The sequence below is a fragment of the Chrysemys picta genome, chromosome 5 (genome assembly GCF_011386835.1).
Source record: "Chrysemys picta bellii isolate R12L10 chromosome 5, ASM1138683v2, whole genome shotgun sequence".
Lineage (NCBI taxonomy): Eukaryota > Metazoa > Chordata > Testudines > Emydidae > Chrysemys > Chrysemys picta.
In genome coordinates this window covers 91,037,962-91,051,493 of record NC_088795.1, presented here as the reverse complement: position 1 = coordinate 91,051,493, position 13,532 = coordinate 91,037,962, and the positions used below count along the sequence as shown (strand labels likewise).

Below are 13,532 nucleotides of genomic sequence, written 5' to 3'. Positions count from 1 at the left end.
TTACTTAGATTACTATGAGCAAAACAATTATTGGATTCTTGAATCTATTAATCTGTAGGAAATGGCGAGTAGGAAGCTGCCCACCCTGTTATGTTTTTGCTCAGTCATATAGCTGTACAATCATATATGTACTAAATGTGAACTGAATGCTGGATGTTTTTGCATATATAGTCCATGAACCATCTTAGGTTTACGCTACAGACCTATATTGGTCCACATCCCCAAGTGACGTAGATATACCGACCTAACCCACCTCTTAGGGAGGTGGATTAACTAAGACGACAGGAGAGTGCTCTCCTGTCGGCTTAGAGCATCTTCATTAAAGCTCTTCAGCAGCACAGCTGCATTGGTGAAGCTGCGCTGATCCAGCGTTTTAAGTGTAGACATGCCCTTAGTAGACTCTAGATAGGGAAGTTTTCATTAGTGCAGTGAGACTTTTTCAGTTGAGGACATGAGGCCAGCATGATGAAAGTACATTATTATATTATTATCTGAAATATAGCCACAATAACTAATAATGCTGAATTAGGACATGTTTCCCCTCATTTACGTCCATAACTTTAGGCTTTGTTCATCCATGACTGTACTGCACTACTCTGAAGTAAGCATCAGTTTCTCTTCAAGAAAACTGAGACTAAATGTCAATATTAGAAACAGTTGGAGAATTATCCTTGACATTGGAGAAGATTACTAAATGCAATTCTCAGGTACTAATAAACTGCATTATTCAATGGATTAAGGGCTAAATCCTGCTCCTAGATGGGTGTGCCTATAATATCCTTTGGGCCAGATTCTTGATGGGAGAAATGGGGAAGAGGTTTGGCAGAGTGGAGTTCAACTACACTCAATCATTAACCAGTGACATTAGTTAGTATTACCCCTGTGCATCCCATCTTACACTGATGCCGGGCAGCCCTGAATCAGAAAGCAACAGTTAGCTCCCTGTGACCCCACCTCTCCATTTCAGTTGAGTGGAACTTAGATGAAGTGGAGAATCAAGAGCCTTCCAGTTCAGTATGAGCCATGTGTGTATATCCAATGGTAGAATTTGGCCTTTAGACAGTATATTAATTATTTTCTAGAAGTTTAAACTGCAAGTATAAATATAAAACAAATCTCTGCATTGCTTCAGATTTATGAAACCAGTAATAAACATGCATATGTTGACCAAACATAAAAACATCAGTGCAGAGTACTACCATTAAAAATTCCTATGTGAGGAACATTTGGTCTCATCATTGTCCCTACTAGCACTGTTGGTGTCATGAATAGAAGAACTTCTAACTGAAGACATCATCATATCTGTAATGTTTTGTTTGGGGCTTTCTTCTAAGTCAGTTTCTATTGCTCCAACTTGTGCTAACTTCCATTCAAGCTCTGTAACAACAAATAATGACTTAAAACAGAGAATTGGAAAAAAGATACTGTAATAAAATGCATTTATACATACAATTTGCAAATTGTTAAAAGCTTTTTAACAGATACTAATGGACCAGACTGGTAATTGAATTTTCAAAGCAGACAACCAAAAAGAGATTAGATGAATTATAAGAAGTGAAACATACATGTAACACCATGTTAAAAGTAGCTATTATATGGAGATGGGTACCTACAGGCCTTTTGAGTCTTTTTGTTTTCTCTTAAAATAAAAGCTCTACTGTGAAAAAGGCATTCTACCACCTAGATATCCTTTTCAAACACGGTTATTATTGTAACAGGATTGTTGAGCTTGATACTTGTCCCTAAATCTTTTTGCAGATGCTATTACAGTCAGGGTCTTTCTCTCAACATTGGGAAAACCAAAGGTACTCTACCAGCCCTCACCTGCACAAACTACTCCTCGAACTCGACAAATCACCATCAGCAGAGAACCCCTGGAAAATGTGGACTATTTTCCGTACCTTGGCAGCCACCTCTCCCAAAAAGCCAGCATTGACACAGAAATTGAATACAGGATCCACTGTGCCAGCACATCTGTTAGAAGACTACTCAAACGAGTCTTCAATGATAGGCATCTACAAACAGGTACAAAGATCTTGGTTTACAAGGCAGTTGTCATCCCCACCCTTCTCTATGAGTGTGAGACCCGGGTAACCTATAGATGACATCTCAAGCGGCTGGAGTGGTTCCAGCTGTGCTGCCTCAGGAGGATTCTCAGGATCAGCTGGGAAGACCAACGCACTAACATCAGCGTTCTCTCTGCAGCCAACATCAGCAGTATAGAAGCGCAGGTCATGAAATACCAATTCTGCTGAACTGGCCACTGTGTACGTATGCCTGACACTCGCCTCCCAAAGCAAGTACTCTTCCCTCAGTTAAGTCAGGGAAGAAGGGCTCGCAGAAGGCAGCAGAAGCATTTCAAAGACATACTGAAAGTACATCTTAAAAAGGGAGGCATCAACCCAACAAACGGGGAGGACTTGGCGCGGAACAGAACACAGTGGCGCCACACCATACACCAAGCCACAGCTCACTTTGAGGAGAACTGATGTGCTCATGAGACAGAGAAGTGACAGTGAAGGAAAGAAAGGGCACAACACTTCAGCCAACAACTATGTCTCCTCCAAGATTACACCTGTCACTTCTGTGGGAAAATCTGCAGGGCAAGGATTGGTCTCCCCAGCCACTTAAAAACTCACCAATGAACCCCTTTGGCAGACATCATCCTCGCATCGAGGGATAGCCAAAGAAGATCCTTTTCAAACACACTTACTATTGTAACAGGATTTGTGGGCTTGATTCTTGTCTTCCATCAACTTTACATTTATAGTTCCATTGATTTACTCCTTGTTTAGAGCACAGAGAGAGTTGGTGTGTGTCTACATCCAACTATTAAAAGCGATGTTAAACTATGATAGAACCTTGCTGGGGTGATAGTCTATATTAGTACCGTTGTTTAGAAAATAGCCCTTGTCCAAACTGGATCACTCCAGGACATCATTTAACCCTTCCATTCGATGGAAGATTGATCAAAGATTGGCCAAGAAACTAAAAATTTTCCTATTTTGTCATTTCTTACAACCAACAATTCTACTGAGCGCAAATCTGAAATGTAGAGTCAGGCACAGAACCACAGAACACCAAGATGGGACACAGACCACCTTTTCTTCTTGGAATAAGAAAATAGTGGGAGTAGAACTCCTTGCCTTGAAACTAACAAAGTACAACTACTGTGATTTCTAGCCACAAAGAAAATCTCTTCTTTAAGCATCCTGTCATGAACAGGAGATTCGATCTTCTAAAGTGACAAGTGATTCTGGGTGCCTCGCTCTAGGTGCCTAACATGACACCTTAAATAAGTTCAATTTTCACAGGGTGGATAGCTCAGCACTTTTGGAAAATCAGGCCCACATAGAATGTCCCAAGTTGTGTACCCAAAAATCAAAGAACACAAAAAACACTTGTCACTTTAGAATATCTTGTCTCATGACCCTAAAATTGGATGGGGAAATGGAAGTTGGTATTCAATACAAAGAGGAAGTGAATCACATTCTCCAGGTTGGTTCTCTCTAAAACCCAGTGATCCATGGTAATTCCACTCCATTTTGCAAAGAAATGACCCATGTAGTCTTCCTACTGGGAAAGGAAAGGTTTAGAAAGCAAGCCTGGGACTGGAGTATCAGGCATCATATCAAATCTATTGACTAGAAGATACTCCTGGGGGAATTCTGGGCCACTGCGCATGTGCAGAATTTATATCCCCCGCAGATTTCTTTGCTTCGCTGCATAAAAATGACTTCCTGATGGGGAATCAAAGGGAAGCCACAAGAGCAGTTATGCGACCCTCCCCAGCAATATGTTTAGGGTGCCCAAGGCAGCCGACAAATCACTGTGGGGCAGGAGACGGGACTGGGGAAAACCCGGCTGGTGGCTCCTACCCTGTGCCAGGCTCAGCTGCTAGCCACAGCGTGGCTGAGGAGGACAGGACTTCCTCTTCCTCTTCATGGTATCCAGGGCCGAGTAAGACCCACCCCCAGATTTCTCCCACAGCTGCAGGAAGCTCTGCAAACGCCTCCCACCCCCACTTCCTGCACCCGTCGCTTGTCAGCTGCAGGGGGAAGGATCCCTATACAGGGAGCTGCTCCCCCATCTGCCCAACCGCCATGCATCCAGACCCCCTCATACCCAGACTCCATGCTGAGCCTCACCCCCTACACTCAGAACCCCCTCTTATGAGCCCCATTCCCCCTGCACCTGGACCATCCTTACAACCCACCCACACCTGGATCCCCTAACCCACTCCCCCAGCATCTGGACCCCCACTGAGCCCCCCACGCCCAGACTCCCCTGCTGAACTCTATACCCCCCACACCCAGACACCACCCGCTGAGCCCAACCACCTTCACCTGGACCCCCCTGCAGAGTTCCATTACCGTTGCACCCAGAACCCTCCAACAAACCCCTGTGCATCCAGATCCCCACCTGAGACAACCATACCCAGTTTGCCCCACACAAAACCCTCTCAAGCCACACCTGGATCCCCCACACTAAGCCCCTCAACACTTAGATCCTGCCTTGTTGAGCCTGCCTGCCCAAATGGAGCATCAGGGCCTTGGAGTGTTTCTGGGGTAGGCCCAGTCCTTGCGCTGTGTCAGGGCTGGGTGCAGCCTCATGGCTGAGTTTGTGTCCCAGGGGGGAGCGGCACAGTGATCTCCCACCTCTGTGGAACCAGTGGTCTGTGCTTCCCAATGCCATGCTGGAGCCTCCACATTTATTTGACAAGTACAATTTGCAGAATTTTGCAGAATTTTTAATGTTTTGGTGCAGAATGCCCTCAGGAATAGAAGTTGTAGGAGCAGAAGATGATGAGGAAGTGTTTTAAACTGCTTCCCTTTGTACTGCTGATATTAAAGACTGGTGTGGAAGTTGCTGGGTGAGGAATAAGGACTTCAAGGCTCCATCCACCCCAAAAGCTTAAAGTAACTTCTGCCCCTGCTGAAAAGTGGGAAGTTAAAGATGCATTCCCTCCCTGGTTCCAAAAGCCTCAACTGCTTCTTCAAAACCAAAACTAGTTCCCACACCTTCTGGGGAGCTAAGAACTAACTGTCCCATTTACAGCTGTCAAAACCTCCAGGTTTCCCCTGACAAGTTCTACAATGGAGATCTTCTTCAGTTCAAAAATGTGCAGCATATGGGTAGTTTAACAATTTGGGCAGTATAAATAAAATTCAATTTAACATAAAAAAGTGAAACAAAACACTACAGTGATTGAACTGCATGAGAGAGAGAATCCATGCTGCATAATTCCAGGATCTCTGCTGCATAACTGAGGTCTAATGTGCTTCATAGGGTATGAGCCTGGGTTCAAGTAAAGAGAGATTCTCGTAAGGGTCTCAAAGAGAGGTGCTGTTAGAACACCAAGAACTATATTTAAGGATGGGAACAAGAAATCGAAACAATAGGTTGTTTTTCCCTCTGCTTTTAGGAACCTGGACTTATCCACACAAAAGTGATCTATTGCACACATAACACAACCCTTCTCTCCCACAGACTTCCTTTGTGACCTTGGGCAAGTCATTTAGTCTTTCTGTGTCTCAGTCTCTTCCCTCCAAAATGGAGATGATAGTATTTCCTTATCTCAAATGGGTGTTGTGAGGATAAATACATTAAAAAGATTGTGATTTGCTCAGATATTATGGAAATGGGGACCATGTAAGTACCTACAATATAGAGATAGATAGAATAGTGTTGCAATAGCTGCAGAATATATATTAATGGAACTGGAGCTTGGATAGTTTAGGAAAAGACAAAAATGCTTGTCAAGTGACCATCAGATAATCAATGAGGTTTTCTCCTAGTAGGGGTCACACAGCCCAGTGTGGAACGGGGGGTATATGGAAAAGGATCCTGCGTAGCCTGGTCCCATGGAACTGGGTTGGGGACTCACACTTAAGAGGAAATGTATACCCTTTTTTAGATCAAATCCTCCCTCATAGGAAAGATCAGATGTTACACAGGTGCCATCCCCACCATACCTACCTTATCTATAGCATTGCAAGCTATCAACATGTACTAATATTTGTGCTACAGTAGAAATGCAGAAGCTTCTATTAACAGTTAATTCCTAATTTTTCCTGTTTATGGTACAAAAACACTATCACAGACTGTTCTACCCCAAGAAGTGATCTTAAGAATTGAGGATTATTAATTACATTAGATTACTATAGAATTATTTTGAACATATTTGTTATATTACCTTCTAGTTTAAGATTTGTCCCTCCACATTCAGTAACTCCAATGAACCTGCCTTTTATCTGACCATTTCTGTACACAAAAATTGTGGGTAAACATCGGTCATGGTAGTTTTGAATACAGCTGTTCACAATGGCTTTGATAAACTTGATTTCTGGAAACTTTCTGGCTAGCAGGCTGAGATGTTGGTTAACTAGTAAGCACATTGGGATGCTAAAAAAAATTGGATAGGTTTAATGAAAGTTCTGACACAACAGTTTGAAACATGCAAGAAAATACTAGAAGCCATACAAATAACCTTTCAAGAACAGAGTTTTTACATGTAGTCAGTATGCTTCTACTGTGCTCTACAATGGGACTTCCACTACAGATTTCTTCTCTGGCTTCTCCTACAAGGAGTCTTATGGAAAAAGGCTGTTGAAATAAAAACTGAAAATATTTACATGAATGTCATGATACATATACTGTTGGTTATTACTGCTATATAAGCTCCATGTGTCTGAGTTTTGTTTTTCCTTCACAACTGATAAACCTTAGTCTGTGTCTATTTAATGCAGTATTTGTATTTGAGATTTTAATACATGTTTACTCTTATTTGAATATTCAGTTTCATAGTTTTACATTTGATAGTTTAAGTTTTTTTTTTTAAAGAACTCTAAATAGAGTTAAATTTTAAAAGAAAATCTCAGTATGGTGGTATGGCCACATCATGTTGGTCCATGGCCTTCATGCCTGGATTTTTGTAACACAAGAAAGGGTTACTCACCTTGTTCAGTAACTGAGGTTCTTTGAGATGTGTTCTCCACTGTAGGTGCAGCAGCATCTTTGCGTGGAGTTGGAGATCTTCAATAGCAGTGCCCATCAGACCACACATGCACACCTCCTCTCCCCCACACTTTGCTCAGGTAGTATAAATAGCGCTGTGCAGTCCGACCGCCCTCAGCTCCTTCTCTGACGTAGAGCCCAAAAGTTAAGCTCAAAAGCAGAGGGGAGGAGGGCAGGTAGTGGAGCACCAGTGGGGACACACATCTTGAAAAACCTCAGTTACTGCACAAGATGAGTAACCCTCTCTTCTTCGAGTGATGTCCCCATGGGTGCTCCACTGTAGGTGACTATAAAGCAGTGCTCCTACCTGGAAAGTTGAGGCTTCAGAGCGGTTGGTATCGCCGATGACAGGACCTTACGTCTGAAAATGGTGTCCATCAAGGAATCTTGCAAGATGGCATAATGTTGAGTGAATTTATCAGAGGATGCCCATGTGGCAACCCTGCAAATATCTATTATGGAAACATTATTGGGGAATGCAATGGAGGTTGAGAGCACACGTGTGGAGTGTGTCCGGATAGAAGCAGGTGGTTGCTTATTGTGAAGTTTGTAAGACAGGCGTATGCACTGGGAAATCCATTTAGAGAAGCGTTGTTTAGACATAGTGGAGCCTTTAGAGCATTCAGCAATGGATATGAACAAGCGTGGCGAGTTCCTGAACGGTTTGGTTCTATCCAAGTAGAATGACAATGCGCGTCTCACATCTAAAGTGTGGAGAACTGCTTCTTGGTAATTGTTGTGTGGTTGGGAATGAAGGAGGGGAGGTGTACAGGCTCATTTAGATGGAAGGACATTATAACCTTCGGCAGGAATTTTGGGTGGGGATGGAGGATCACTTTGTCCCTATAAAACACTGTATATGCCGGGTATCCCATAAGGGCTGATATTTCTCCCACGTGTCATGCCAATGTAATGGTGACGAGGAAGGCCGTTTTCATTACTAGATGAAGGAGTAAGCAGGTTGCCATTGGCTCAAATGGAAGTCTAGTCACAGAGCATAGGACTAGGCTGGGATCCCAGGATAGGGTGGAGGGACATATGTCAGGGATTAGGTTTCGAACACCCTTAAGAAAACTTTTGACAAGGGGGTGTACAAATACTGAATATTCCTCGACAGGACAGTGTAATGTGGTAATTGCAGCCAGGTGCATTCTAAGAGAACTAAAAGCCAATCCATGCTGTTTGAGTTGAAGGAGGTAGTCCATTATGAGAGGTAATGGAGACAGGCTGCATCGAACTGTCTGTCACCACACCAAAGTTGGAACCGGTTCCACTTGTGGGAATAGGGTTCATCTGGTAGAATCGCACCTGCTGTTTATCAAGATATGTTTTGCTGAATCTGAACTGGTTATTTCCGAATCCCAGAGTCACAAAGGAGCCAAGATTTCAGGTGGAGCATCTGAGGATTGAGATGGTGAATGCATCCCCCGTCCTAAGAGGGGAGCCATGATGCTGGGGGAAGGTTTATAGGCCGAGAGAGTGTCATGAGAAGCAGGTACGTGTAACAGACTTGTCGTGGCCATGTCAGTGCTATTAGTATAACCAGAGCTTGATCTTCCTGTGTCTTGAATAAGATTTGGAACAGGAGAGGAAAGGGAGGGAAGGCGTTAAGAAGTGGGATGTTCCAGTTCATAAGGAATGCAACCCCTATTGAATCGTGTCCCAGGCCTGGTCTGGAACAAAACTGAGGACATCAGGTGTTCTCATGTGTGGCAAAAAGGTCTATGGTAGGATGACCCCATTGGCGGAAGATGGGTCGGAGTGCTCTCATGTCAAGCTGCCTTTCGTGTTCGTGCAAGAAGGTTCTTCTCAGTGTATTCACTGTCATGTTCTGATGTCCAGGGAGATACACAGCAGAGATGGAGATGTCGTTATGGATACACCAATTCCAAAGCTTAATCACTCCTGATCATAGGGAATGGGACCTGGCATCTCCTTGCCTGTTGATGTAATACATGCAAGCGAGGTTGTCCATCATTACTCAAATAGTCCGGTTTCTGAGGAGTGGTAGGAAATGTTGGCATTGCGGACCGCTCTCAGTTCCAGGAGGTTGATGTGTAAGGTGGACTCGGTGGGCGTCCATCTGCCCTGTATAATGTGCTTGCATAGATGCGTTCCCCAACCAAGGAGGGAGGCATCGGTGGTAAGTATCATGGTAGATGAAGGTTGAAGAAAAGGGACCCTGACACAGACATTGTTGGGGCACGTCCACCACAGTAGTGAGTCCTTGACCTGGGTTGGCATGGACAGGAGTTTTTGCATGTGGTGTTTGTGAGGAAGATATATGGTACGGTGCCAGCCCGAAGACACCACATGTGCAGCCTTGCGTATTTGACCACAAATGTAGCTGCAGCCATATGTCCCAGAAGCTGGAGACATGTATGTGCTCGGATTTGAGGGCATGCTCGGGTGACTGAGACTAGTTGTGTTATCGCTGTGAACCAGAAAGGGACCCGGAGCCACCGAGGAGGTAAAGGGCTCGTTTTGGTCGCCCACAATAGGCAGTGATGCCGATGATTGCTGTTTCACCTTGGCACTGTCCTTAGACTTACTAGGGGCTGAGGTAGTCAATCTAGGAGCAGCCTTGTGCCTCTTGTCAGAAGCAGTTAGCACCACGGATCTAGCTGGGGACGGCATTCCTGCAGTTTCTGCCTCAGGAGCTGAGGGAGGGACCGCTTTCTTCTTAGTGTCATCCTGGTCAGGGGATGATCTTCTCTTACTCGGGCGAGGGGAGTGAGGCTATGTCTACACTACTGCAGTAAGTCAATCTATGCTATGCAACTCCAGCTACAGGTCTGTCTCATCTTACGCGGGGGTTCCGTTCTGCGGTTAGCGCGTAAAGCAAAAACTGCGTATAGCCAAAACCCCATTGAGTTCAATGGCGAGCAAAATTGCCCGCACTACAGGTATAGTATTTAACTTGTTGTTTTTCTCTCTTTTTTTTTTTTTGCCGACCGCGTAAAGTTGAAATTGCACATGTTAAATGCGCGTAAGATGCGTCAGACCTGTATATGAATAATGTAGCTGGAGTCGACGTACCTTAGGTCGAGTTACCACAGGGTCTACACTGCGGGGGGGTCGACCAGAGAAACTCTCCTGTTGACTTACTCTTCTTGTCAGAGGTAGAGTACAGGGGTCAACTGGAGAGTGATCTGATGTCGATTTGGCAGGTCTTCACTACACCCGCTAAATCGACCACCGATGGATCGATCTCAGAGCGTCGATCCCGGCTGTAGTGTGGGGTCATCAGATGACCTTGCTGAGTGTGAGGGGGTCTCAGGTGAGGAGTAAGAACCGGGGTCCGACGCTGGTCGCAGGGACTTTTCCATGAGGTATAATTTGAGTTTAAGGTCCCTGTCTTTCCTTGCTCTTGGCTTTAAGCCCAGACAGTGGGAACACTTCTGGGAAATATGTCCCTCTCCCAGGCAACGGATACACTGTGCGTGGTCGTCCGTTATAGAGAAGGCAGCCCCTCATACACTCACTGCTTACACCCGGAGGAGCCAGGCATAAGGGTGAGGGAGTAGCTTCTCTGATGAGAATTAGGGAAAACAAAAAACTATTTTTTTTTTAAGGATGAAGGAGAAGAAAAGAAAATGAAAGAACTAACTAACTACAAGAGGGAAAAACAGACAAGAGACTATCTAAATAACTAAGTGGGTCTGCTAACTGTTCCATTCCAGACCGCAGCGGTAGAGAAGGAACTGAGGGCGGTTGGACCACACAGCGCTATTTATACTACCCCGCACAGTGTGGGGGAGGGGAGGTGTGCATGTGCAGTCTGACAGGCACTGCTACTGAAGATCTCCGACTCCAGATACAAAGGTGCTACCACACCTACAGTGGAGCGCCCATGGGGACATCACTCAAAGAATAAGTATTGTGATGCTCTGTACCTCGGCGGAACACCCAGCAACCCCATGTTCATCCTTGTAAAATGACTGTGGTATCCAAGTTTGCCATGTCAGTGGTCTTCGGAAGGTTCATGATGCACTGAGCATTGTTGTTACAGTAATGTTATAGTAATGTTATAGGTTATAATTTCATGTATGTAGTTATTAGGCTGAAAATGTATCCTCATGGCTTAAAATAAGCCCAGGCAAAAACTCTCCAAGAACAGAGAGGCAGTTGACACCTCATCAGGACAGATCCAGCCCAGCCTCACAGGAACAAAGAATGCTGGCCTAGGCAGCAACAAAAAAATCTCTCGAGGGAGTCACCCCCCTTCCTCTGGTCAGTTTGGAACTGTGATGAGGTAATGCTCACCTGACTCTGAAGGGAGGTGGGGGACAAAGCCAAGAGGGAAGAAAGGACATGATAAAAGGGAGAGATGTTTGCCATGCGCTCTCTCTCTTCCACGTACACCTACAGACACCACACCAACCGACTGAAGTGCTAAGAGGGAAGAAAGGACATGATAAAAGGGAGAGATGTTTGCCATGCTCTCTCTCTCTTCCACCTACATCTACAGACACCACACCAACTGACTGAAGCGCTGATCAAAGGGGAGAGCCTGGCTGAAGGGCAACCAGCCACCCTGTGGTGAGAAGCATCTACATTTGTAAGGGCATTGAAAGTGTTAAGATCAGCTTAGAATGCGTTTTGCTTTTATTTCATTTGACCAAATCTGACTTGTTATGCTGTGACTTATAATCACTTAAAATGTATCTTTGTAGTTAATAAATCTGTTTATTTATTCTACTTGAAGCAGTGCGTTTGGTTTGAAGCATGTCAGAGACTCCCCTGGGGATAACAAGCCTGGTATCTTAGGGGGAGGGATAGCTCAGTGGTTTGAGCATTGGCCTGCTAAACCCAGGGTTGTGAGTTCAATCCTTGAGGGGGCCATTTAGGGATCAGGGCTTAAAAATTGGGGATTGGTCCTGCTTTGAGCAGGGAGGTGGACTAGATGACCTCCTGAGGTCCCTTCCAAGCCTGATATTCTATGAAATTTCTTTGTTAAATTGACAAACTCATATAAGCTTGCAGCGTCCAGCGAGCATAACTGGGCACTGCAAGATGGAGGTTCCTAGGGTTGTCTCTGGGACCGGAGTTATTGGCTGGTATCATTCGGTTGCACAATCCAAGGAGCAGCTTACATGCCAGAGGCGTGAGCAGCCCAGGAGTGGGGGTTCTCACAGAGGAGCAGGGTAAGGCTGGCTCCTAGAGTCAAGGATTGGAGTGACCTAGCAGATCACCGGTCCAGAAACACCAGAGAGGAACATCACAACTCTAATTTATCCTATAGCAATCCTGCTTGCAGTATTTTAACCCATAAGAACTGCCTGGGATGGGTGATGGTGAACTCAGAACTACCAGTGCAAAACTATTAGCATACTTCCAGCCTTCAAAACAAAGATTATCTTGGCACCAGAAGGTTGGATAGAAGCCTTATGTTGCTTCCAAATGCTTATATTCTCAACATTGGTTGTTGAAATTTTGACAGAGAAAAAGAGGAGCTCCAATGAATCTTCCAGATTTCACAATAAGGCATACATCTGAACTTCAGGAACATTAGACCTCAGCTGCATCTCCATGAGAATTGAGACAGCTCTAATAAAACTAATGGATTTTACTCACTATTTCACCAATTTGAAATTTCAAATAGCATGTGCACTATACTCTTCTGAATCCTTTACACCCCGGCTTTTTCCTTCCTTTGTAATGCAGATGGTAGTGAATTCTGACACTCAAACATATTTTCATTTCTTTTCTCACATTTGTCTACATATTATGTATCTGGCACCAGTACCTTTGGTATTGTTGAAGCCAACAACTTGAGATTTCTCAAATGGGCTTGACTTTTAGAAAGTGCTGAGCATCCATCCTCTGGAAAAAGAAACAGCCTTCTTTAATATGTCTCAATTTGGGCACCTAAAATCACCAACCACTGTTGAAAATCTTGGCCTATCCTATTTAGGCCTGAAGAATGCTAAATTATCATGAGAGATTCTCAAAATAGTCTCATCCCATTTGGATGAGGTTGCCAAGAGAGAGAGAATCTGTATCTGGGGCCCAAAGCCATATTCAAGACAAAGCTAGGTATTGCAAAGGAACAATCTGGCTAAGAAACTGGTAATATCCCAGGTTGCTTTATAAAGATAAGTGCTATTTTGATGTAACTTCATTTTACTTAGAATCTCTCTCCAGATCATTACAAGGTCTCTCTCTCTGTGGAATGAGCAAATGATGAAAACAGTTGTGCAAGCTGCAATTTCAGAGGCCAGAGATGTTCATAAGACAATGGAGAAAGTTTTAAAGCCACTCTTCAGCAAACTGTCAATCTTCTGGTCTTTAGGAGCACCTATTCCACCCACACAGATGGAATTTTTCCTTTAGTGACTAGTTTTGGTTCAGAGGAAGGAATGAAGAAGTTAATCTTGTGAATCGAGAAGAACTTAGTGACCTTTTGTTGAACTTGGTATAGCTTTTGGAAAGCCTTAATGATGACTCTCCTCTTTACTAGGTTGGATCATTTGGAGTTCACTGTCTTTTCCAGTCATTTGTGTATGAGGGAG

The 13,532-nt window shown here is 44.3% G+C and overlaps 1 protein-coding gene across 1 annotated transcript in view; it reads right to left on the bottom strand.

The window, feature by feature from the left end:
* Positions 1-1,060: 1,060 nt before the first annotated feature.
* The window catches only part of PDCL2 (phosducin like 2), a 34,177-nt gene continuing 21,705 nt past the window's right edge, over positions 1,061-13,532 (bottom strand). The window contains exons 5-6 of the mRNA XM_042841901.2: positions 6,197-6,405; positions 1,061-1,377 (exon numbers count right to left, since the gene is read on the bottom strand). Coding sequence (XP_042697835.2) covers positions 1,202-1,377; positions 6,197-6,405 — 385 coding nt within the window. The 3' untranslated portion in view covers positions 1,061-1,201. The remainder of the gene's footprint in view (positions 1,378-6,196; positions 6,406-13,532) is intronic.